Source organism: Phlebotomus argentipes, unplaced genomic scaffold (genome assembly GCF_947086385.1).
Source record: "Phlebotomus argentipes unplaced genomic scaffold, Phlebotomus argentipes genome assembly contig_15, whole genome shotgun sequence".
NCBI lineage: Eukaryota > Metazoa > Arthropoda > Insecta > Diptera > Psychodidae > Phlebotomus > Phlebotomus argentipes.
The window spans coordinates 4,113,010-4,140,542 of record NW_026776181.1 but is presented as its reverse complement, the minus strand read 5'-3'; the positions used below and the strand labels follow the sequence as shown (position 1 = coordinate 4,140,542).

The following is a 27,533-nucleotide window of genomic DNA, read 5'->3' as shown; positions in this document are numbered from 1 at the left end:
CGATATGCAACTGAATTTAATATCAAGCTTATATGCTAACAACCTCTTAGCCCAGTGGATTATCACTCTATTAAGATGTATTGTGCATTAAGGCAGTATATTGAACGGTAAGCCAATTAGTGATATTTGGGTAAGCATCATGAGGAAAGAACTAAATAGGCAATCCGTATTCCATAAGATACCATATTTGAATTATACAATCCATACAATCTTGAACATGCCTTGGAATCAAAATCATGTCACTCCAATAAGTGAGAATTCTTGATTTACACCAACTCACATCATAGCTCAATATAATGTTTCAGATTAAACAACCGCCTCCTGACGAGATACCAAAAACTTTAACATGAATCTCATACTGAGGAATGAAGAACGACGTGAGCAACACTTGAAAAGTGATACCCACTGTGTGGTTTGAGTGCTTTTTATACCCTACTTTTTGCCTCTTTCGCTCCTATTTTCCCACCCCATCCCTCCACTAATGACGGAGGCTCCGCCGAAACGAGCCTTGGACAGTTTTGACATGCTTATGAATATTTGAGGAGAGCGTAATGTGATGAACATCTATCTGGAAGATTGCCAATGTGTTGTTATGTATGTGTGCAGACACATGATCCCCTCATCAGGCCCGCTTAAATCGATAGACTCTCCGACATTGGCGCCAAAGGGAGTGAGAGGAGTCAAAGTGGAGAGAATTTTGGGTGTCTATTACATTAATTTAATGCTCATACCGCACTTCTAATTAAAAACATTAACGAATTGCCGAGAGGGTGGAATGTGGGCGGCTGCATCAGCAAATGTCACGGAGGTGAGCGGCTATAGAATGTCGCAATCAGATGGGCCAGAGTGGTGTTCATTCACCCACCGAAACTTTCGCATATAGACATCCAGAGAGAATTATTGTCAAGCCATGTTCTTCTGGAGTCATGCTGCAACAATGAAGTGGAGATAATTCATCACGCCGCACATTCCGCTCCTCTCCACTTCCGCATTCTTGCACACTCCGAGGGAGGGAAGCGCAGATATTGGACACCCACGGAGCAATCTGCAAATACAATTTGTCATGGCCGAAAAACTGGGATACAGCCCAGGACACAAGACTGGATTAGTTTCTCAAATTTGCACAAATTTGCACGATGCAAACATGATGATTACTCATGGCGAAATTGGGAGTTGACATTGTGAGACTATAGCTATGGCGTCTCAACAGTTAAATATGGGTTATGGTTGCGTTTCAGCGACGACGCGACCACGATGCAACCGCCGCAGAGTATTATTGCTTAATATCGCGAGTGCTTTGTCAAGTTTTATGAGTAGAGAACACGATAGAGCTGTGGCAGTCGTTTGCTCTGTAATGTGGGGCGTGCGAAGTAAATTTGCGAGAAGTAATGTAATCTAGCTCCTCCGCTCCACAATTGAGGCTGTCTCATCGCAATCTTCCCCCCGCAGTCACGAGAACTATTCACAATGTCATACACACGGCATTCGCTCAGGAGTATCTGCCATGACGCGCCCGGGAGTGCGGGATTTTCCATGGAAATTTAGGAGGGACCCCCAGTGAAATCGGTGTGATGTATGTGTGAGATTTCTGGATGACGGTGGGTGTACGGAATCTGCTGGCTTGCCATTCATTGTGGCGCGCACAAATCACATACACCACTTTCCACTTTGTCATTTATTTCACTCTATATCTCTCATGTTACACTTGAGCCATCATACCTTTGCACATTCAACCCCTAGCACTATATTTGCATCCTGTGTTTTATACTGTGGGAAATATGCAGGAAGGGAAGTGGTATTTACCTCGTGCGACCCGTTCTCTGTGAATACAGCTCCAGTACAAACACTTGCGGCAAACCGCCGTCATATCCGGCAATGCACTGTATCTCTGTAGACATTTGCGTCTGATTGTACAATGTGCAGTTGCTCACTGCAGATGGGAATCCTGTGAGGGCGGCCGGATGAAATTTATTAACCAAAAACGGAATTAATAATTTATCGTTTTCACATGGCAAGGAGCGCCCAATAAAATGCCCCCAACTGAAGGACAAAGCGGTCAACGTGAGGAATTCATCTCGGGACTCCGCATGCAAATGCAACGGGATGCAATTAGCACAGAGCCAAGCAGGAGTGGTAGTCAAGGAAACCTCCTTATCTGATATATCAGCCAGCAACACTCGGAGAAATCCACCACTATCATCAATCTAAAGTGATGGAAAGCATTGGAAATTGAAAAACGGAGAATTCTTATCAGGCGCATTTGGCCACGCATAGCGTCCTTAATCAGATAAATAGGTTTTCTCTGAGTGCACGCATCCTGGCCCCTCGCACACCCCTTCGAAGACTCCTCTGGCAAGCATTTCAACAAATAATATGAGACAAACCTGCTAGTACAACTTGGAACATGCATGGCTGAGCCTGTGGACCGATTTCGCTGATCCCCCAGCAGGACAACGTTCCAAAATCCTGTGAATGAAATTGTTCAGAGAGTTTCAATTTAATTAAGATACTACCACTTAATGTGTATACACAATGCTACAACAAAGGCAGACAACTTCGTTAGAAATGTTGTGTAAGATTGATCAGATTTACAACAAACTCTTATCGAATTATATCATTTATACCTTTACCGTCACTCCATTTCACCACACCCGCCACACTGCTGTCTTTATATCACCCCATCTCCCAATGGACTTTTGCCGCCACTGCTTTATTTCTGCGTGAAACTCCGATGAAACATAAAAGTCACAACAAGCCTCAACTTTTCCCTCGTCAGCCCACATTTGGGGCCAATTCCGCAGACTCAAGTGCCAAATGATAAAAGTATCTCAAGAGTGAGACACTAATAGCACCACGGTTTCTCATGGAGCTTTTCGCCAATTAATTTATTACCTCGTAAATGTGTCCGGAGTTATGGTGGAAAATATTTGTGGAAGCTCCAGGGGTGGGAAAAACTCCATCATGAGGCAGTTGAAGCGGCCAAGAGAGAAATTGACGTGAAATAAGGGACAATGCGAGGTTGGGAAAAAGGTTGGTCCTCATTGAGATGTCAATAAATTCGGATTGAAAAGTGAGAAGCATATAATAATCTCAAATCAGCAAAATGCGTCTCCTCTTTCGCCCTCTAATCAGGCAAACGTGTGCTAATCCCTCAGTTCTTGAAGGATTTTCCATCATATGAAATACGAGCTGGAGAACCTTCCGCATAACCCCAAACCCGGAAGTGGCAGGCTCGAGGGGTCGTCAATACATTTACAGAATGGAGCGATGAGAAAAGCGATACCTCGTTGTGCGCCAAGGATGAAGCTAATAATGTGTGAATGAAAAAGAGGGTCTCAAGGAGTAAAAGATACTTAGTACATGAGTCTCAACTACGATTCCCAATATTATGACGATGGAATTAAGTGCAATCGTAAAGAAAACCATAAAAGCCTCCGAAGAATGAATGAGGAAGGCGCGCGTTATCCAATATCCTGTGCTGCTTCTTTTTCCCTCTCATGCATGGGAACTTGGCATGGAAGGTAAGCGAATGTATATAGTGAAAGCTTTTCTCTTCTTCATAACACATCCACCGTCGACCCCTTGTGCCGCACACACACACAACACTTTATGAACCATATAATGCTGCGTGTTCACATCTCTCTCATCATCCCCTTGATTCCCACCCTCGTTGTGACTTTGGCACGATTTTTTCCATCAGCGTCTTCGCCCAGATGGAGGGAAAAATCTTTCAAATATGTGCTCTTTGCACATAAAAACTCTTTCACGATGTATTGAATTTGCTGCCACCGCACCTCACACTCTGCCGCCGTTTTCCGATGTATTAACATGCCTTTTGTACAATTTCACTGAATTTGAATACAACGCCCCGAAGTGTGGGTGTTTAGCGGGTGGAACTCTCGCAAGGATTCCGCTTGATTCGTACAAAAATAGGAAGCAATACTGAAGAATAACACACTTTGTGTGCGAGGCAGATGGCGGAGACGTGTTGTTAGAGTTGAAAAATCTTGAAATTCTCCGTTGAGGCAATCCATACTTCCATTGACCCAGAAAGTCGGGGGAAATTTACCCGCAAATTCTTGGAAATAATTAGAACGTTCGCTGTTGTATTGGGAGACGCAGGAGTTCTTGTATATTTCACCTTTAATGAACTTTTGAGGTAATCCTCAACATGGTGAAGACATCATCGAGTGAAAATTAAAGCACCGCACGAGGTGCAGAAGAGCCCGAATGTGAGTTATTTGTCTTGTATGCAATCAAGTGGATCCTCTTCTTCGCATTATTTGTTAATTCCACGGCGGCACATTCGGATGTGGTGTGTCAAACCCTTTCCACTGAGCACCCAGGCTCAAGTCGGCAAATCGATTGAGGAGCAGCTCTCGGCAGGTGTTGAGGCGGGGATTGTGGGAAAGTTTGAGCATTTAAATGTTAGTGTGTATGGGGTAAAAAGGCATTAAGAATTTCACCACCCACAAAATTTTCGTCACTTTCATCTCATTTTCCTTATAACACATTATATTCCACTTGAATGTTAAAGGGAAGTTTTTGGCAAGGGAAAATTTCAGCTCCATGGGAGACATTTCGCCACCCATTTTGCCACCCCACCCTCCCATTGGCCCCACACCACCCATTAATTCTCATGTACTTGAAAATGGCGACACTCTTATGCCTGGGAAAATGAAAATTTTCACTTGTTCCCACACAGACACCTCATTGAAATCCCCCAAGTCCTCGCCTGAAGAGCTCAACAACAGTTGGAAAAGCCACCCGAAAACACCACAATTATTATTTCTCACGTGTGTCCCGGTCAGTGGAGTGGGGCCTCCAGGAGACCCATGGAGCCCTGCCGAGCGACGGATGTGTGTACAACCCTCCCGACATTCCCCGTCACCCCTTCCGAGTGTGTGTGTGTTCCCCGAAGAGTTGCTGCGACTGCAAGCGGCGCGGGGTTAATACTTTTTGAGGTAATAGCTTAGAAGGATTAAGTTACTGTGATGTGTAGAAATTTAATTGAATTAAATTTGCATGTTAATTGAATATTTTCTCGTCATACCAAACTTTCCTGCTCTGAATTTTCCACTCAGCCGTGCTATATGCATGTATATGCCATGTGCGGGGCTGTTTTTATTTTTGAACCCCGCACAGCCCGACAGGGCGGAAAACAAATAAATGAGCACTTTCTTTTCACTCAAATTTAGGGCTTGCTCGTGTATGTTTAAAGCCATACACAATTGGGGATTAAAGTTAATTTTAAAGTCGTGATTTTGCAAATGTTGTACATTTAAGGCACGTGTCAAAACATGGACATTGTTTAAAATAATTTTTCAAAAAAAAAATGGTTAAAGTGAATTGTTTTCGTACGAATATGGAATACTTAGGGGTGCATTTAGGACATGTGCACGGGTTTCCTCGATTTTTTCAAATTCCTAAACCATGCATAAATTATAGCTGGAGCGAAACTAATCTGTCACGGAATTTTTATGCAAATTGTGAGCCTCTGAAAAGCACGGATTTCTCTAGAGCAACAATCGCAACAATGGTGTGAAGTGAAATGGAGTGACGGCCTCGGCTGAATTACACTTTTACTCTCTATTCATGTGCAACACATTCTCACCTGATCCGTAACAGGGGTGTAATGTAGGACACTACGAGTTCCATTAATGCTGCTATACCGGCCAGAGCCCACGTCCAGGGTCTCTCCCGAATTGTTGAACTTCCACCGGAACGTTCTGCAGAGGCAAAAATGCCAACATGGATGATATTTTGAGATGGAACTCCATCGCATGAGAGGGTGTGGATTTTCTCTGAGAACAGAATGAGGGGAGTTGGGAAAATGAATGGGTGGCGGATGGAAATGAGGGAAATGGGGTGTGAGTGTGACAACAATTAATGCATGATTATATTTGTGTCATCCACCCTCTTGTGAGGAATCTCTCGCTTTCACTTGATGCCCCATCACGGGCCTCCCCACCCGAAAAGCGACGCGTCTGAGCACCACAAGAGGAAGTGGATGCTGATGACAATGTTTGCGAGAGAGTGAGCTGATGATGACACACTCAAATGAAATTATTCCTCATGACAGTGCTATTCTTTTTAAATGGATCTTATGAATTTTGATGAGTCCTGACAATGGATGTCCTCTATCTTGTCTTCTCCTCTCTCTCTCTCTCACTCTTTTCGGCACTTTTTCGCCCAACATGTCGCAATTGCAATTTTTCACAAGCAACAATCCATTGCCTATGCCGTCAGCGCAATTTAGACTGGGATATTTCTACAGCTAAATGGAATTTAATGTATCCACTCTCGGGGTATCTCTCGATTTTCGTCGCTGCGCCAAAAGCAGCACCGAGATTTTCTCCTATTGAAAATTATCAATGAAACTGGCCATAAAAAGTATGTCCATGAAATATCATATCCTCCGAGAGTGGCTCCTTAAATATTCCCTCTATGCGATGAGGAATTTTATATTTTTCTGTCAGAGAACAGCAATAATGGCCAAACTGAGGAGAAATTTGAGTAATGGAATGTTTGTGTTTGGAATTTTTCACATAACACAATTTTTTCCTCTGTCTTGTCATATTTTCCAGCACTCCGTCAGCCAAAATAAGACTCTACTTGCTCGTTAATATAAAAATATTCCTCAGCAGTTATGCATCGAAAATCGAAATGAGTCCTGCTTACGGAGAAGTTATTGCATATTGGATGATTCGGGAAACAGGAATCACTTATATTTGAGTGAAGCTCAGAATCAATTGAACAGAAGTTTGAAAAGTCAATAACAATAAAATATTCTAGAAAATATATTTCCCATAAATTCAGTGTTTTTTATGCTTCTCCATATTAAATTTGCCATTTTAATTTGAGTAATGATTTTTCCCCGTATATCAGATGCCAAAAAAGCACAGTCATTTGCCAAGGTGGAAATGGTTGAAATACAAATTTCTTCATCCTGGGAAAATTCACATACGAAGAAAGTCATCTATCGGCATCGCTCATGTTTTGTACGGCGAATTGTATGTAATTTATTTCCATTTTCCCATTTGTCCTGTTTTCCTCTCGATGTGCTCTTTTTCTCCTTTGTCACACATGAAAGGAAGGACGAAGTGAGGACAATGACGTGTGTGAAGAAAGGAATCTCTAAATATCAATCTTACTGGGAATGGGAAAAAGCAATTACCTGGCTGGTGGATCGGCATGAATATCGCAAACAATCTCCACATTCTCATCTTTGCCAGCGCCAACAATGAGAATTTTGTCTGTCGCACAAATTGGTGTATCTGGAAGGGAGAAGAGGGGAAAAAGAAATAGAAAAGTTGAAAATTACGCGAGAGGGAGGGGGGAGAGCATGACAATTATATTATGGTAAAGTGGCAATTTTCATATTGTGGCATTTCTCTGGCTTTGTGTCCCATCAGCACAGCGACATCCCAGGAAGCAAAGGATAACAGAGGCAGGAAGAAGTGGAATTCCTATTTCTCGAAGGTGTGAGATCATCACGCAAAAAGTTGCTACAAATGTTGGCTGTATATATCAGAAACCAAGTGAGAAGCGGTGCGACTCTGGCAGCGCACAATGAAGACATTCACGGTGGAAAGAAGTCATAGGGCGGCAGAGCTACGCCTAAGAAGGGGATGCACATTCCAAGACCCTTCTTCGCCCCCTTTTATTGAATGCGGAACCTAGTTGCCATGGGTGGCGAATATCCCTAATGTCAAATATAAACTTGAGCATACACAATTCAATTTCTGCTGCACGAATATATTTTTCTTTCATCATCCTCACCTGGAACACCTCACAATTTTCTCTGCAGATATGTCATCTCGTCTATTTTAATGGTGGCAAACATTTCGGAGCAAAAGTTATGAATAGTGGCAATGGAAAGTCTAAAAGTGAATATATCATATTGCATACCAACGTCTCGGGAAGGAGAGAAAAGAGGCTTTCAACTATTCTTTGCAGATCATTGGACTCTTTTTTCCTTTCCGTATTGCTTCCATTTAGGCTCGAAGAAAATATGTTAAATTTCACTGCGTCCGAGAGGTTTTGTATAGAATTTTCAAACAAAGAATGACCAAGTTTCAAATGCAAATTGAACATCCAACTTTATAGACTCTTCATGCGATACAAAAATCGAAAAAATGTAATGTTATTGAATTGCTGAATTATCTTCCATTGCCATAATTTTCAGCCCCTCTTCGAGTCAATGGAGTGCCATCGGCTGGGAGACATTATGGGTGATGCATAAGCGAACAGTGAATCAGTATCTCACTGCTAGTTGCCTCCCAATATATCTTGCAAGTTCTAGGGACGAAATGTCGAGTTGAAGAAAATTTAGCTCTCGTCAGGGTGGGTGGAGAGACACTCGAGTCTTTTCTTCTTCATGCCCTCACACCTAAATTGCCAAGGAAATCAAATAAAGTAACTTTTTATTGGATTTGAATACAATTTTCTCCGCCTCGTTCCACCCTCGACTTCTCTCAACTGTTTTCTGCTCCCAACTCACGGTGGCTTCTTCGGATCCTCCGTAGAGGGGAAAAAATATCAGCAAATATATGGGAATGTCATGGTGAGAGGGAAAGGGCCATAATGGGACTGTAGAGGGAAATCATATACACACAAAACAATAAATTTCAACGTTGAACGCATATGAATAGTTATCAATTCGCAGTAGGAGAGAAGGAAGAGCCGAACGATTGAGCCCATTCGGAATGCGGGGATGCAGAGAAGAGCCTTGTTAGAGGATTGCAACTCAACATGCAAGTGTCGCAGTATTTTAATAATTTCGAGGGCTCTTCCGTGCCATATGGTAAACAGTGCTCATCCTCAGCAACTGTATTGCTGTACACATTTTATTTGCCTCTTTGTCCATGCAATCTGCCTCCCCCTGCGCCCGCCTTTTCTCCAATTCCCCCTTCATATTGGCTGCACACACCCTCACACGGGGTATGAATTGTAAATAAATTGCCATAATATACAAGAAGCCCAGACAGAAATATTAGCAAGTGGTGAGACTTTCCGTGGGGGAAATTAAATGCACATTTTTGCAATATCCACAATTTCTCTCTTGCTCTGTCACAACCCCTCTTCCATGGGACCATTTGCACCCTCCGACGCTATCTTCGCGCGACAGCGTTGGTTTCTGCATTTTGCACTGGCTCGTCTTCAGGGAGATGGAAATGCTTGAGAATGTCCGCAAAATTTATTCCTCTACGAAAATCCAATTTAATACCCGCCAAGGGAAGTCCAATATTTATTTCTTATGTGAATATAAATAGCATTAAGAGTCTCAACACACATCGTCCTTTGCAAATTTAACCTCCGCGCTTCTTTAGTAAACAAAATCTAGAGGAGGATCCAAATTGCATGTGTTGAAAGTTGATCTTCGCAACACACTGAATTTTTATTTGCATTCCAATATAAAAATGTAAATTTATAGTGACAATTGGAAAGTCTCTCGCAGCTTTTAGCTGAGAGATGAAGGTAATCTGCGCGATTTATTGGCAGTTCTTCAGTTGTCACCGATACAAAATGGGCGTGTAATTTATATCCGAGTATATTTTGACACCTCCAAATGCACTGTTGAGTGGGGAGCCAAATGAAAAGCTCCGCGGCGGGGGATGACAAAAAAGCTCCCGTGACGAATGGCAGTCAGAATGTGCGAATATGATTGTCGAGTGATAAGAACTGTGTCATATTTCATGGGGTGAAATAAAAGGTGGCTGTGCTGCTTTTTTGCCACCCATTTCAACTTTTCACCATTCCCACCATCGCTGCCCTTCCACGGATGCCTGAATTTATGTCACCTGCCTCTGTCTGGCTCTCATAGCTTCATCCACCCGTCTATATGCATTTGCGCCGTGTCGCTCCATCGTGGCAAAATATCCAAAGAGATTAGAGATTCAGCTAAATCCTGATGGATACGAATGACCCCAAAAGTCATAATAAAATATCACACAGCTTGCCGCATAATACACTCCACCAGTTAAGGTCATACCAGTGGTTTCCAGCATTTTTCCGCACCACATTCCGTGTTATTGCAGAATTTATATCCGCTCTCCAGTGCAAAGCATAAGGGTCCTCTGTACAAATTCATATAATGCTCACAAACAGATGAGCTCCTCAGCTTGAGACTCGTGTTTCAGTGTGGTGAGAAAAAAAATCATTTCACTCTCTCTCTCCGCGTATTTTTTCAACTCAAGCAGCACTTGTAGGACAGCGAATGCAAATAGTTGAACTAAACAATTTTTTTAATTTGCAATCTCGATGAATTAGAGAAGCAATAGCAACATGACGTGTTGCTTTTTCGTTGTGTAATATGCATCTCAAAGCATATTAGGAGCAATGTCGCAATGTCAGTTGAGAATTTTTTAATTTCGAGAAAGCTCTGCTTATTCAAGTCGCCTCGTCTCTTGGGCGACATTGTCTGAAGTCTGTGGTACAGTGTAATTGGCTACTCGTGTGGGCGCATCATTGCCCACAGTCGTTGCATCATGCACTTTGGTACGTTTTGCAGAGGACCAGTTGGAAAAATTTTGTGCAGGAAGAACAGAGACTATTATCCCGAGGGACGAAACCAGCCGTGCATATTTGCATTACGCTCAGCACGGTGAATTGGACAAACCCCCAGAAAGAGAATTAAAAATTGCGGAAATTTGTCCAACAGACAGCATGATGGAGGTTTTGGAGTGGCACGACAAAAAATTAAATCATCATTTTATGCTACATGTGTTGGGCGAGAAGAGTGTCATGGTCAGAAAACCACCCCGAGAAAGTCATGACTTTTCCGCTCCTAACGAGAAGAGATTGAGCTGAATCGTGTTTGCCCACCCTTTTCCTGGGCTATACATCGACCGTGAGCTTGAAGAGCTTCGCTGGAGTTTTTAAATTTATTCCCAGGCTCACCCCCTCCCCCTTCCCTCTGCGCTGAAAAGTGTTTTGGCGTCTTTTAGACTCCAAATGCGGTGCTTTGTTCCACTCATACACGGAATTATCCTGCCGGAACAGCGGAAAACATCCTTGGACTGTTTCATTTGTATTCATTAGGCGATTCCCAACTAATTAATCACCCCTTTTATCTCATCTCTCTTCTTCCCATCCTGCACTCATTTTACTTTCCTGCAAAACATTTTTATTACATTTTCTGTAATTTCGTGGCCCTTTCTCTGTGCCATATGCACTTTCTCTCGCCAGTCGTTCGCCCTGGCATTGACTATATAATCAAAGGGAGAAGCGTCGGGGAAAAAAGTGTACATTTAGCTGTGAAAACACTACATGATAAATCAGAATCTCAATTGAGTAAAGTGTTCATCGTTTTCAGTTAGATAGCTTTTTGTCTTATTCAATTGAATTTTCTCTCGAACTATTTTAATGCCTTGTGAATCATTTGGTACAGCAGAAGCAGCAGAAGCTCCGCCTTGGCGTGTGAGAAGGAACAGATGGAAGAGGCAAAATTGGTGGCGAAGAGAGCATGTGAGTGTGTGGCAAAGGAGTTTCGTACAGCCTTGTAAATCCATTACGAGTGATTCAACAAATCAGCAAAGGGCGGACGGTGCTAACAAACCGAGAAGAATTCCGCGAAAGGTGGCCTAAAACACATTCATCCACCGTTGAGCAAAGTACCGGCGGTGAATGTGGAGCTCCTTGGGCGGCTTTCGGGGGGTGTGAGTGGGTGCACAGCGAGGGGCCAGTGGAGGATTTTCATGGTGAAGGATGGCGGTGGAAATTCTTTTCTGTAGCACAAACCCACTTACAACATGCGATGTGTACTACATTTTCATGAGGCACTAACAAGTAATAACCCAACTCCCTTTGACCACCCACCCGGCGAGCCACCCCAGATGGTCTTCCTCCAGACAGAGCTCTGCCGCCCCCGCACACACACGCCGAGCAAATGCCAGCCCAATTGCAAGGCATCACCATTTGCGCTAGTTGCACGTACGGACCGCCGGAGAATGGACCAAAAAGCATTCCACACACACAAAATTCTCCACTATTCGCCTCCCGTCTCATATTTCTCTTCGCCCACCCACGGCACGGCCCCACTTTCACCATTGCGCCCAGCAAACGAACTTGGGTGAAAGCTCATGAGATATAACGAGTGGCGCCGAGGAAAAAAGCACGGTTCATTCGCACGGTGAGAACGGGCTTCTAATGATGATTTAAAAACAGCGATTATGGTAATTTAATGCCCTTCCCAGTGATGTACGACGAGTGGCGAGTGCATGTGGCTCCGATCCACCGGCAACGGGCCCCAAAAATATTATTCCGCTGCGACATTAGAGGAAATAAAAAATTATGTATAAATATGAGAATGTAAATTGTGGCAATATACCTACTGCAAAAACGAATCTCTCGCACATTTGTGCACTACATTCATCTTTGCCGCATTTGCCATTTCTCCTCCTGCAAACCCGGAAAAAATTTGGTCTCCGGGAAACACTCTTGGCTTCAATTCGCGATTGCTGAGCGCCTCATTGAAAGGAAATTTGACTGCGCAAATTTGATTTCGTATGAAAGCAAATTTATATTGAAATTCAACTCTAAAGTGTCACTATAATATGTATTAAATTATCTAGAAATAATTAAAGTGTAAAAAAATCCCCATTCAACTCTACTCATTAATTTAAATGTAATTTCACAAAATGAATTTCTCATAAATGTGCATTTCTGTGGAAATGCAATTTGCACGCCATTCGGACAGATTCACTTTTTGTGTGATATTGAAATAAAATGTGTCTAATATTAACCATAACTCTATGCTATATTGATTTCATCGTGAACAATATTTAACACAATTTGGTTTAAATTATTGTATATTTTATTTCGTACAGCTTGAATTAAATAAATACAGTAAAAACATACAATGGGACTTTTTTTTGGGGCGTTTTCATGGAAATTCGTGCTGAAGTGGTGGAGAATTCCACTTCTGGGAAATTAATTAATGCACTTTATGTGCTTGTCTCCTGCCATGTACTTCACTTTGTGAGTGACACAAAATGTATAATGTTTTTAGTCACAGCCAAGTGGCAAAAACCCCTAATTTACATTCTATAAAATAGAATTAACCACATTATATTTTGTACTTTGGCCAACACCACAAAAATACCAAAATGCTAAACTTCCATCCTTTGACAGCAACCATAAATAAGGAGTGAAATCTCTCTGCCAGCATCCCGAAAGCCAACACAAGATCGTGGGTGGCAATTTGATCGTTTAATGGTGGGGTACAATAATAAAATGAAATTTACACAAAACAAGACGACTGTTTACCAAAAGCATGGCAAAAAGTGCTCAATAGCTCTTTTTTCCGACATTCTCTTGCCCTCTGTATTTGCCCAGCACACATTACCACACTTCGCATCCTCCGTGGCCTTTCCTCCCCGGAAAGCGTCAAACTCTGCACAGGCAGAAAAACATTTTCCATCCATAAATTGCTATATAAATATTCGCCAACATTGTACGGCTGCGGCGATGGGGTTAGATGCGGGGTGGTAATGCGTTTAGGAGGTTGAAGTTGACGAAGGAGCTCACCTTCAGCCAGCACACATCACGTATGCTATGTACTTTTCAGCACAAACCGTGCGAGAGGAAAGCCAGAGGGTCCTCTTCGGGACGCCACTCCGGAAAATCCTCTTTCACCCAGGCGAAAATAGCAAATTCTCAAGTGGTGAAGCTTTTTTCCAAACAAGCAAATATGATTCATGCGAGAAAATGTTAGTCAAACTTGTTGAATATTAAATTTTAATTGAAAATTTTTAGTTCAGAGAGTATTTAATCATGGATATTGCAGTGAAATATTTATCAAGTCATGGAAAATATCTTGAATTCTTCATGTCTCTCCCAGCCAAAGACTCTCATCTTGAACAGTTGAGCTTCCACTCGTCCGAACTTGCCAGCCTCTCTCGAGACTTTATAAGCTCATTTGGGGGCAGATTTCATGGAAATAATTTTCGAGTGCCATGCAAAATGTCACGGATCATTGTATATACTTACATTTCACCCTGAGAGGCAGTTGGTTGCTCACCGTCTCACCCTCTTGGTTGATTGCACTGCAGGCATAGTTTCCGGCCGAGAATCTCGTCACTTTCTGCAAGACGAGGCTCTGATTCGACCTTATCACGCGGGCCGTGGTGTTGTGGGCCAGGTAAACACCCTGTCGAGAGCGTGGTTGGGAAGGCGAAGAAAAAAATGCTTGTAATTAAATGGCTGTGGATTTATAACGCTGCGGCGGAGTTCAGGATACAATAAAACATGCGCTGATTAAAATAAAGGTGCCTGTAAACACTGCAATTACTCGTCTGCGATTTCGTCTCGGGGGCCCAGTTTGAGGGCTCACACTTTTGGGCTGGTGAGCCCCAGCGGTGGATGGATGATTTGGGAACTTTTCCTGCGCTACTTCACACCCCCCATGAATCCCTAACTCCCCCTAAGCTCATCACCCGCCCATTTTCTTCGAGAGCCCATCACCCCAGCCACTCCGCCGTATATCCCTGCTACTCCCTTTTCGGATGTGCTTTTATGATCTTTTCATCACTCCATTTTGTGGCCCAATGGAGTGAGTTCGCCTTTATAGTGTTTTTATATTTCCACTTGTATAATGCCGCCGCCATTCAGTGTCGTCACTCCGACGTAGACACCCTTCATCGTCTCAACCATATGATATTGTTGTATTTTCAATTCACTGGTAATTGGATACAGCTTTTTCTAACTGTACACGTTGTTACAGGCACTTGGGAAAATTTCCATTTATGTTCACTCTCGCTTCCTTGACTCCGAGCGGACGCGGAAGGCGAAGGAAAGGACGAGGTGGAGAAACTGTGAAATGGTTGAGGAGAGAAAACCCCCGTTTTGCGCATAACGAAACCAATATTGCACAACTTTTCCTCTTCTATACAGCTCATTCAATGAACTTTTTAATGCACAAATACTCACGTAAAGTCAGAGGATATTTTGCGGGAAAAATTACAATAATACACATATTGCAGACTCAGAGTGGCTAACAATTTCACTCGTGATTTCTATTTGCTAAACTCCATTCTATAGAAAGTTAAAGTATCGAACAGAATGCTTGATAAGTAGTTATTAAGAGGGAAAATTGGTAAAAAAAAATTACGGTAGTAAAGAGACATTTTTGTGCATTTTTGGTCCCTTTAAAATAGACTGTAAAAAATGAATTGAAATTCTTAAACTCTTCGAGGAGTATGAGAAAATTCAAATTTATTCATTAGAAATCAGTATAAAGTTGAAATTTCTATAAATTTTTATGATTAAGGGAAAAGTGAAAGACTTTAGCTTCAGTCAATCTCAATATTTTCCTCATTCACATGCAGGCTTGCATTTTATGCGAGCCATCAAGTGTGGAATTTTGTATAAATTTTCAGCCAATATCCGAGCCATTGATAATCAATGCATGTATGAACGACAGTTTTCCACTATCCCAGGTAAGCTTCACCCAAGCAATTGGAAGGAACGAATTCAGTTTCCGTAGCGAGTTTACAAAACTCAAACGTGTATTCCACTGAACATTATTGCCAAGTGATTCAATTTATACACATAGAATTTTCAGCAGATACTGTATTGCTCTCCTGTATTTTGACACTGTACTGGACGTTTTCCGTAGCGAGATGTCTAACGGGGAGCCCAACATTCACTTTTCAGAATAAATTACATTCATATGAATATTCTCTGAATTTGAATTGCAAAATTACATATATAGCTCAAATATTGATTGCGGAGCTTTGGGAGCAAATCAATTTTCCATTTTGTCAGCATACAAGTGGTTTCTATTGCCTGTGTTTTATTGCTTGTTTCCCTTTTGACTCCCTGATGATGGGCGCAGATGATGTCAAACAAATACCTCTTGAATTACGACCGGGGCACGCTTTTTTCGCCTGCTTCGCCGTGCCTCCAGCAGAACATATTAAGGCTCAGTTAGGGTGGCGCACCTGAGAAAAAGTCTCAGGAGAGACGACACGAGGTGCAAAAGGAGCAATTTCGGCGGGTGATGAAAAGGAGATTGTGCTATTGTAAATTCAAATCAATTTCATTCCAATAAATTCAATTGCTGTGAAATTACCAATCATCAATCATTGTTACAAGCGATCGACAATTTGTGCAAATCCCACTAGCACAGCTCGCAAAATCCCACTGAAAGCTCATCATTACAGCTGTTTTCCATCACAAACGCATTGTGACTTTTGCTGAGCAACTTCACGGTTTCCCCGAGGCGTTTCTTCTTAAGAATGTGTATCGCAGAATTATTCAAAATGCACACACCGCAAAGAGAATTTCTCTCATGTATTGATGCGCAAAAGCAAATTTTCTCACTATTAAGTGGCAATTTTGTTTTGTAAAAACTATCATTCTATGTTTGTATAGTTTGACTGACAAATGCTTACAAAGTAAGCACAGTTTTCATTCCACTTATTTACTTTAGAAGCGTTATTAGATTTCGCTCCACTTACTTTCCCTATCTTTCCAAACTTCAAGTTATATGTTATTAAGAAACCTTGCTCTTAATTAAGTCATAATGCAGAAAATTGTTGAACTTAACATAAGCCTCGGAGAAACCGCAGAACGTATTCAACATGTGACGCAAACAGCTTCTATTGCAATATAAGTGAAAGCCACGAAGATAAGTGATGCGACGTTGGCAATATTGCAATGTGTTGAAATGCTCTTGACAAGCAATCGTTGATGTCATCTTCTGGCAAGAATTTTTATAATATTTTCCAGGTGTGGCGCCATCAATCGCTGTCAAGATGGCAAAAATAGAAATGCAAGAATAATGTTTGCGATTGGTGGAATTCGCAAATTTGCCAATATATGCTAAAATGTGCGAATGATATGTTGAGTGACAATGGAATGTCATATTCGCGGGGTGGCTGTGATACTTACATCGTGTAACCACAGTAATTTCCTCCACGGAGGATTGGCCTGAACGTGACACTCGAAATAAACGTCGTCACCCTCCTTGATGTCATCTGCTGACAATGTTGAACCCAATCGAAGATTCACCATCGGCGGATCTTGATGTTTGCAGCGTGCGAGACAAGAAAAATATAAATACATCAGTTTGTGAGATGCTCCGAATTGTATTCCCGGGGATGTCTTGTCTGTCTACAGTCTCAGATTGGGAGATTGAAAGTAAGAGTAGGAGCAAACAGCCTTTAAAATATTCATACATGTCAGCAATATTTGAGTGGGAAAAAATCTGTTACTCCCCGACATTTGCCGATATTCCCTCCATCGATCCGTGCCTCTTCTGTGGCTCCGAGGCCGTGTTCTGTGTGTGTGTCAGGCAAGATGTTATTATACATTGTTTTTATTTTGCCTCTCAGTGGTGAATTTGTATGCCTCAGCTCTCTATTTACTCTGTCTGTTTGTCTCCCACCGGCCCGTGAGTCTGTGGGAATGATGCTACAAGCTTGGCGCAACATATCACAACCGTGGGCCAAATGTGGGACTGCGAAGTGGAAGTGGCGGAGGAGATAAGAAAAAGAATGTTAATGATCCATGAGGAGGGGTCGTTTGTGTGATAAAATACACTTTGATATTCACAAGGGGGCAATATTCTCTCTCGTCGACTGCATATAAACCCCAGTGAAATCTAATTAGACCAAATTCATCAGCAGAAATTAACATCCGACCTCTCGTATTCCGCACCCAATGCTACATTAAAGCCATATTCCATCTCTCTTGCTCCCCCGACACACTTTTCCCATCGCCATCCGCTTGAATTGGAGTTGAGACCAGAGGAAGGAAGACTTCATATTGCCTTGTACATTTGGCACATGGGGCAGCAGGTGGGGCGCGGAAAGTGCCACTGTTTGCCATCCTTCGGAGGCATCCACTTGTGCCAGCATTTAGTAATTATTATTTGCCGTCTTCCTAGGCGCTTTTTAGTTTTCCCCACACTGCAGAATTTCAGGGAATATAACTAATTTTTAGAGGCTCTACATAGCACTAATTATATATTCGCGCTCGGCACTTTGTTATTATCTTCCAAGCTAGGCGAAAATGGAGAAGATTCATTGAAAGCTCAACAAGAAGCTGCTATGCATTTCGGATTTTTTCCCCCCTGTTATTCCAGTCACGATGAAAAACCATGGCAAATGAATAAATTTTCATGCAAATTTCTGCATAGCAAAAGATTCTCCATGAATTGCCTATTCATACATGATTTTCTTACATTTATGAGAAATTTATATTCAACGAAACAGTGTATATAGATTGTAAGTAAAAATTAATTAAAATCCAGGCTATACAAAAGGCTCCAATTCACTTCGGAAGCTCAGACTGCAGCGAAGAATGACGAAAATGAGTAAGGGAGGATGTTCCTTGGGGTGTCTTTGGTGTCTGAGACAGTGGAGCCTTTCTGAAATACAACACTATATTGCTTGCTGGTGGACGTCTGAGGCTGCTCTGGCAGAGGCGGTTTAATATAATGGAGCGATAATTGGTTGTGACACCCATTAATTATGGGAGCATTTTAGAGACCCACCATTATTAATTCTTGGGTGCAATTTTGCATGGGTATCCCGAGGGTGTTCCACCCGTACGACCCTTGAGTCCTGGCGGGACAAACATCGCAGAGACACACCGTATAAATGGCAACTGAAGTGACTCTGCCTCGCACCCCATTTCCCCCAATGCACTCCTCGCCGCGCCAATTTTCACAATTTCGTGCTGAAGGGTGTTTGATTGCGATAGTCACTTTGTCTTGCTCGCCCGCGTTGTCTCTCCCTCTCTGTCCTTCCAATCAGCCCCCGAGATTGTTTTCGTATGCGGTACATGCCCAATAATATTGCATAGCTCCACACTGAAGTGCATCCCCGCAATTGGAGGAGCTGTGCGCCATGCTCAAAGTGTTCCATTGTGGGGTGTGAAAGCTTTTCTGGGCTGAGGCCCGATACACAAAACTTGTGCGGTGACAATGATCGCACAATGGCTGGTGCGATGGGTGAGGGATCAACTCGAAGATGGGAGAAAAGTGGTGTGACGGATGCAGAGACTCCTCAAATATCCTCCAACTTGGGTCAGGTATTGTGTGTCGGGAATACTGATTTCCGGACTGTAACACAACATGCACCATCGTGTGATGTAAATGGCGTAAAATTAGGGGACTCTTTATGTGCACCCCAGTGAATGCGACTGAGTGTGAGTCAGTGGCTTAAACATTTGAGTGTCTCTTGTTCCACCCAATTCCCAGTGCTTGAATTTGGTTTAAATCGCTCTGCAGTCTCTCCTTCGTCACACCAATATTCGAGAGAAGATGCAAGAAAATGTCGCGAGAAGTGTTCAGTTAATAAGCCGCAGAGGAAAACATGTCTGCATTTACAGATTTTACCGAACACCCTTCAGTGTTCTGGGCAAAAGTGTAGGGAAATTCGATTCCTTTTGCCCACAACATTTAAGTAATGCAATTCCATGGCATGTCCTCTTAAAAACCCTAAATGACGAACAATTTTGCAATGTATATTCGTGTGAGTTTACAAATTAGTGAATAGAGAGTATGTTAGTGTTCAAAATATCAAAACATCATTTGAGAATTTCAGTGCTGAATTGCACAAGTTGCCGAAAGCATTAACACTTCTCCCTGTGGCAACATGCAAAATTATTAAGAGCGTTGAAATGCTTTTCTACATTTTATCATATTAAAACTTTCTATCCTATCTCAGTTTCCATCCTTCGCCTCCTAAAAACTATTGCCGCAATCTAGCATTTCACTGTTCATTTTGCGCACGAAATGCTCCTCCATTTGCCGTATAAATAACTATACTTTTGGAAGCCATATAGAGTTATCATCATGGTTTGTATTGCCTGCTATTATTGTGTCTCCACCATTATCTGTCTCACACTTTGGTCCTCCAACTGTTGGGGGTTGTGAGAGGCTTATTGGATGGCTCGAGGCGGTTTGAGCCTCAATCCTGATGCTCCTCTTATATCCACTTTCGCTTCATCGATATTCTACACAATACAAATCGTATAAAATTAATAAGACAATTAATTAAAATTTAATATTATTCCCACTATTGAGACGCATTTGTATGCGACTGTGGTTATGCGACTAGGAGAGCTTTTCTCACCGAATCTCCCCTGAAGATATTTCGCTCTAATGTAAATGTATAGAAGACGAAGGGGGTGAGGAGGCGAGATTTTATATCTTACGACGGAGAGTCGGGGAATGTTTGTGTTATGTTGGATGTGAAATAATGCTGAGCGTGTGGGAGAGAGAAAGACGGGTAGAAAGTATATGAATATGGAAGAATTCAGCTGAAATTCACGGAGGGGCGAATATTGGCTTGTGATATTGTCTCCCGTATTATAGTAATCATATAATCCAATGGAATTTACATATCACCCCTTTTCTGTGCACAAACCCATTTTTGACTCTCATCTTAAAATCCTCACGAGTCCCTCGTCTGAGCTGATCTTTCATGGCTGGCGAAGCCAAAAGAGACAATCAGTGTAGGGAAAATTGATGAAGAATATAACATGGTGTGGTGCTTGTAGTCAGGGTGGCAAGAATGAGATTGCATGAACTATAAACAACTGATCCAAGCAACAGATAATGGCACCATATCTCATGGTTGTTACTGTACAGCGCCAGCCACTTTGGTTCAATTTTATTAATAATTCCGCATATAGCGGGAGAAATTATTTTTGGCTAATATTTTGCCATCGAGATAAGACACTGGGATTATTATAAAGGATTCTACTCACGCTATAGCGCTCGTCCCGCCCCTCGAAACTTGCACGCGGTGCTGGAGAGATATAAAGTTTCATATTGTGCGCCTGGTACCAGGCGCCCCCACCAGCCGACCCAGGAATCTAGGGAGAAAATCTCTTCGCGACTTTGTGGGGATGACGAAGGACAGGGGGATCTCTTCAGGCGAGCAATATCGAACAATTGTTCGAGTAATCTCTGGATGAAACCATATTTTAATGGCTTTGTCATTTTATACTTGGCCAAGTCCATACTCAAAGAGCACGATGATGAAGTGTACTCGGAGAAATTACCGTGAAAGTAGCTTTTTTCTGTAACATATTCCAAGTTGCGGTGATTTTCTGTGATAAAGTGTCAACTAATTGTGAGTTTTGTAAGGAATTAACAAAAATAAATATGTCAATCAAAAGATCGCGGACGATATATTTGTTATTTTATGCAGTGATGAATATTCTTTTAGCTCATATTTCTCTCAGTACCCAGTGAAATACACGAAGGAAGCTCTAAAGCAGTAGACATACTATTTCTAACCAATAGGCTGCGGTTCAGTCCTTATCTGGATGAGACTTTCTCCGCAATACACAGGGAGTCCCACAGAGCTTTATTATCCCTGTTGTATCCTGTATTGTGCGTCTAAGTTAAATATAATGCTATGGGGATGGAATGTGCATGGAAATGGGAGTGAAGACAACATTCATGCTATGCTCTTTCAAGAAAATGCTACAAAGAGAACAACTTTTTAATTAACTATGTACATATTAGTGTTCTCAAGGCAGTGTCTGACGCAGTGGAGAAAATAAATAAAGTCACAGTGAAAGCAGAGGGTGGATTATGCCCCAAACCCCAATGCGAGCGTGTGAGGAGATTTTAGAGGCACACATACACACTTTGACAATTATAGTTAGCCTTTATTCCATCCCCATCTGCACTTAGAAATCTTGCCATATTAAGTTTTCACGTGTGTGATGTTGGCAAACAAAATGTACTTAGGGCTCGTTAATACTTAAGCAGGAAGGTAATTCTTGTGTAAACGTTTATGGCACTTGATCCCACCCATCTACATATCCGTGAGGGGACGCTTAAATTGAATTTCATTTGTCAATTTTCTCCCTGATGCTTCCCTCGTTTCGCCATCATCAAAGCTCCAGAAACAGCCGAGGAGTGCGAAAAGGGATTTTCACTGAGAGAGAGAGATGTCTTGTTGAGGAGGCACAATTGATATGGGGTTTGAGAGCTTTGCGAGAATGTGAAAACATAGAGTTTCCATGGGAAATCCCTCAGCTCTGCTTCTAATCTAAGAAAGTTGTAGAATTTTAAGATCTCAGCATATACTTGAGAAAGTTCCTCCCAAAGTTATATATCGACTTGATTAAACAACAATCCCTCGTCAATAACTGAGTATGTCCATATTACTTACTCTATTGGTCATGGCAATGTCCTTTAGATTCAATTGTGCAGAACAATACGAGAAGACAAAAGATGTCTCTTATCAACTCCCATATCTAGGCGACCACAGAGCGTGAGCAATTGCGGTGAGATCTTAAAGAGGGCCACAATTTGTTTGTTCAGGACTTATTTAGGCTCTTTCTCCGCCGCCCGGGCCCCACGCCGCCGCTGCAGCTAAGCCCCAGCCCACATAACCCGAAACTAGACCCGATATTAACCGCAGAGGCACACATTGCACCTACAAATTCACCGTGCTATGTGGGACTGTGGAGCACATGAGCAAATACACCGCAAAGTGTATTGTTTTTGCCACTGCCGAAATTTCTCGAGCGGCAATGGTGGCTGTGGCAAATTGTGGGAAACGGATTGTGCAGTGAGGACGTGGAAAAAGACATTGGAAAATATTTACTTGAAACCCATTGGGTTGACTTTCAAACAGAGCCATCTCAAATCCACTCACACACTTGAAGGATTTTCACCCACTATCTGATTGTCTGGGGGGTGCAGAGGGCACACGTCGATGGTGTCGGAGGAAAAAGAGTCTCTGGCAATCTACATATTGAGAGTCAATCGGAGCAATCGTCGCACTGTGCGATATCAATCTCGTGAAGTTTGTTCTTTCTACTTAAAACTCTCCTTGTAAGGACTCTTGTAGCAATAGTTATCAATTGGTTCGAGGATGACAATTTCTCTGAAATTAAATAATAATAAATATCTCTAAGGGGAAAGATTTTTAGTAACCAGTTGCAAGATTTTAGCAAAAGAGATTTGAGCAATTTCTTCTACAATCATCCTCCGCTTTTCTTAAAATTCTCGTCAGATTTTCAAAAAAAATCAACCTTACATCTTCTAAAATCTATTCGCAAATATTTTAAAATCTATCTTCAGATTTTCTACTAGGGATTGTGGATTGCGAAAATTGTAGTCTCTGTGAATCGTGATTGCGCTACATGTTTACCCCTTGGTATTAATACATACGTATTTGTGAAGAACGGGAGATTTTAGCTGAAAATATACATATCTACCTAGCAGTTCCCCCAATAACATTTCAGGGCAAATATTTTGGTAAGTTCTACAATTTCACACCTTATGCTCTTTGGTGGTGAGCTTTGAAAGAAGCCTGATGGGAGAGTGCTGCGGCGCGTATTGGATTGCACCTAATACAACTCATTCCGAGGTCCCACACGATGTCACCCCATTCCCGCACGCTATGGTAAAATCGAAATGCACACAACCATCCAATTTCAACTTATTGAAATCATTCACAAAGTTACATACATACGAGGAATGTCACGAAAGTGGTTAGAATTCCACTCGTGCAAGTATTTTGTGGAAATCCTATAAGCAATTTCGATTCAGCTGGAGCACAAGTCACCCGTAGCCGAATCCCCAGCACATGGAATTGGGGGTGGGAAGGGTGAGGGTAACAAAACTCGTGCACTGTGGGTGAAGTCTCATGCTGAAATCCCTGTCATCATCTTCCACTTCTTACACTTGTGCTTCTTCATGTTTCTTCTATTGGTTGGCATGGATGCTCCGACAAAGAATGGAGGTATGCGCCATGGTGCGGGGTTGGGAAAATCTCGTGTCTGATGACTTCTTAGGCACACTGCGGTGTAAAGTTAAAAAGGTCGGATTGTGGGATAAATTCCAATGGTTGACGACGAGAAGGGTTCAAGCCAGAAGATCTTGTTGTGGCTTTTCCCATCCATAGAAAGAAGCGGAAGTTCTTTGACTTTCGGTGAAATTAAAGTGAACTTCGTCATAAGCACATTACTTTGCGCTTCAACTCGCTTTGCATTTCGTCCACGCCACCCCCCCCGCCCACTTTCTGTATCTCAAACTGTGGAGTCCCATTCTGTGTGATAAGGAAGAAATTCCTTTTAGCTGTACATGCGATATCAATATACACGACACGAAGAAAGTGCTTCAGCAATTTTAGACCAAAGACATGGACTCTGTAATTGATTGAGGAGCTTGCCCCAAGGTATATATGCTTCCCCTTGTGCTGCAGATATCAAATGGGCGGGAGAATAGTTTCGGGTTTGCATACACAGCAACACTCCCATCGGTATTGATGACCAAATACACAGGAAGGATACTAAGAAATGCAACTGAAAGCATTCGAAAGTCCAGATGGAATTCTCATTAAGAAATAAGACACTCTCAAACGAGGTTAACTTATCCTATGGATTCCCTGAATTACTTCTACAATACCTGATTGAATATGTGAATACTTCACCAAGAGCCCAATTACGTCTTAATACACTTTAGGAAAGCGCTCGGATTGTCTTTCAAAAGATCTACTTAGGGATATTTCCAATGTTTCAAGCCAGGGAACATACAAACGCCGCGCCCACTAATAATGTTCCAACGAAATCACATTAAATACAATTATTGGAGAGAAAAAACATTGATATTCATTAATAGCATTCCAATTTTCAAATTCCGTTGATTGAGCATAATTTAAAGGCACCAAAATATTTGTGTTTGTTGGTAAATTACTAGAAATATTGTTATTAACTAAATTAAAGTTGAATATCCAGCGTCAATTAAGTTGATTAAGCATAATTGTGTTGTACAATAAATTTTCTAGCGGATTTATGTTTTAATTAATATTTGCGGGTGTAAAATCCAGTGCATATATTTTACCTTTATGCAAATGAAACAATCACAGGTAAGAAAAGCATGGCGTGGAATTTGAAAATTGAGGAAATTTTCAAAATTGCCAGTATCATATGCGAATAACGCTGTATAATGAACAATTTGTTTATCAGGAAAATGTGCTGTGGAGAAATTTTCAGGTCAAACATGGAAATCTAACATTCAATTACAAGAAAATTCATCACGACATTTCTCCAGCGCCATGTTGAATGTTATTTTATATGCAAATTTGTATTTCAAATCCCTCTTCTTTTCAATTTATCAGCGATGGTAGTAACAGATTTTTTTTGCCACACAGGACCAATAAATAGGGCAAAAAAATGCTGGATGAGGTATAAAACCATATATGAAATACTCACAGACAACATCCAGTTTGAGTGAAGTTTCCAGATACAATCCATTCACGTTGGGATTTTCTGCTCGGCACGTTATGGATTTTCCATCGTCCTCCGTTGATGGCACGAAACTTAATTCCGAACGGGTGGTATTATTCAAAACGTCATCCTGTTCGTGGGGATATGCAAGAAATTGTACCATATAAACTTTCAACATTGTGGCTCTTGTTCTTCTCTGATAAAATTCACGCAAAGTGTTTTACCACATTATACACATTTCACTTGTGCTGTGGCCACCGTCATTTGTTTTGCGGTGGGAGTTACGAGGAGGGCGAAACGAAAAAAAACATACTTTCTAAGAATAACTTTTAAGCACATAACATACCCGTGTCCTTCGCAATTGCCGTTTCCCCTTTCGCGTGGAAGAAATAGTTTTGTTTTATTATTTTATTGCAATTACCCAAACATCTCTTCCTAATAGCTCGGCCAGGGGCGTGTGTGGTTCTGCCTTCCGGGTACCCCACATTCGCCCCAGGAGAGCGTGGCGAAGTTATCATGGGAAAAGTCGACAAAGTGTTACCTTGTACCACGTGATAATTGCATTGGGGCGCGAGCCTGAACTCTGGCAGGTCATCTCATAGCGACGATCGGCAACCAGGGGACCCGGAGGCTCTTTAATCTTCACCTCCAGAGGCTTCACTGTAATTACAGGTGGTATTTTTAATGAGAAAAGACGAGGACGTGGTTGTGAGAGTTATTTAAAAAATGTCACACAAAGCTTCAAATATATTTAGAGCAGAGTTGAAAAGATGAACACAATTCCACAAAGAATGGAAGAGTAAAATAAGGAAAAATATCTTACTTAATGTCACAATGTTTTGATATAATCACCGATTTTCTTTATAAAGGTAGATTTTTTCTATAAAAAATTTCAAATTTGGCTTTTCAACTCTGCCCACGAATGGTTCTCAAGCAATGTTGAGTGTCATCTTGAAACTCTTTTCGCCACGAAAAAAAAAACAGAAAAGTGAGCTTAAGAGGAAGGAGGAAAAAACTCAGCCAGAGTCAAAGAGATATAAATTAAAATAAACGTTTTAAGGGAACTCACGATAGATGTCAAGTACATAGCTGCTCTCTTTGGGCTCTGCCAGTAGTGTATTGGTAGCTTGACACGTGAATACGGAGTTGAGATCGGTCCTTTGAATGGCCGGCCACATCAGACGATTCTCAATGACATCTCCCGAGTTCTGCTCATATTGATCATCCACCAGAAGTCCATTCACCAGCCACCGAACTTCGGGCTGTGGTCGACCTGTAATTGAATGCAGAAGGGAAGTAGTTACACATATCACTTGAGGGGCACGAGGACAAGGACATCAATCCCAGGGACTTTCAGTCGAACTGTCCATTGTCCTGATGGGTGTGTGTGTGTGCTCAATCCGAAATCAAATGTTTACTCCTTGTTTCAATATACATTTGCACAGGGATTGGCGGTGAAAGAATGATTGGAATTGTTCACTCCGAAGCATCATCGAGCAAATTGTTGAGACAGGAAAGAGCGCGCAGGTATGCTTTTGATGAAAAAACTTCGATTTGCTTAATTAAAATCTCTCTATATTGCTTTTGGGAGCTCCACGGTTAGCTCTTTTGTCTATCTCCTCCGTACCATTCATTCACTCCATTCCTGGCCTGATTAATGATATCACTTTGCATCTGATATACTCCCCCGGGTGCCCGCCAACCCCCACAGTCGTCCCCATCTGGCGGAGGAGCTGGCAAGATTTTTAAATATGCCAATTCATTAATTTTCGCTCCATCGCTAAACTTTAATTTACATTTTTTTCCCCATTGGGTGCACAGAAAAAGTGGCTTCCATATCTCATCCATTCTCGCCTCTCATGCCGACATCTCAGACAAAAGTCCTCATCATCAGCACCCTCATGTGCCTTATTCTTGTGATTTCCCCCATGGGGTGAATCCATCAGATTCCACCGGCATAAATTGTCTCGTGTGAGAGTGTTCCTCAATGAAAAATAGACACATGGAAAGCTATAAAACATTTTCTTTGACTACATAAATAATGTGTCTCATCATATTTCCTGGCTCGCGGTTGTTATTGTCATGATGAGGACAAGTAGTAAAGACTTTTTATCGTGATATGAATGAGAGACTCTCGTGCAGCTAAATAGAAAAGATGAGTGTTTCTGGAGGAGGATTATGCTATGTACGCCATATAGAAGTGACACTGAGTAATATCAGAGTTGTTGTTGCGGTTCTTGAGTCGAAAATACTTCTGAAATTCACACCCTTCACTACTCTGGGAAATTTCAGCAATTATCCTGACAAAAAGGTATGCTCTT

General features: G+C 41.9%; 1 protein-coding gene across 1 annotated transcript in view; it reads right to left on the bottom strand.

Annotated features, from left to right (window-relative positions):
- LOC132261538 (neural cell adhesion molecule 2) overlaps nucleotides 1–27,533 on the bottom strand; it is a gene marked incomplete at its 5' end in the record, with an annotated part of 79,932 nt that overhangs the window by 9,551 nt on the left and 42,848 nt on the right. The window contains 10 exons of the mRNA XM_059760387.1: nucleotides 1,804–1,945; nucleotides 2,385–2,466; nucleotides 5,615–5,729; nucleotides 7,178–7,277; nucleotides 13,993–14,152; nucleotides 16,897–17,027; nucleotides 25,198–25,342; nucleotides 25,559–25,585; nucleotides 25,754–25,872; nucleotides 26,282–26,485. Coding sequence (XP_059616370.1) covers nucleotides 1,804–1,945; nucleotides 2,385–2,466; nucleotides 5,615–5,729; nucleotides 7,178–7,277; nucleotides 13,993–14,152; nucleotides 16,897–17,027; nucleotides 25,198–25,342; nucleotides 25,559–25,585; nucleotides 25,754–25,872; nucleotides 26,282–26,485 — 1,225 coding nt within the window. The remainder of the gene's footprint in view (nucleotides 1–1,803; nucleotides 1,946–2,384; nucleotides 2,467–5,614; nucleotides 5,730–7,177; nucleotides 7,278–13,992; nucleotides 14,153–16,896; nucleotides 17,028–25,197; nucleotides 25,343–25,558; nucleotides 25,586–25,753; nucleotides 25,873–26,281; nucleotides 26,486–27,533) is intronic.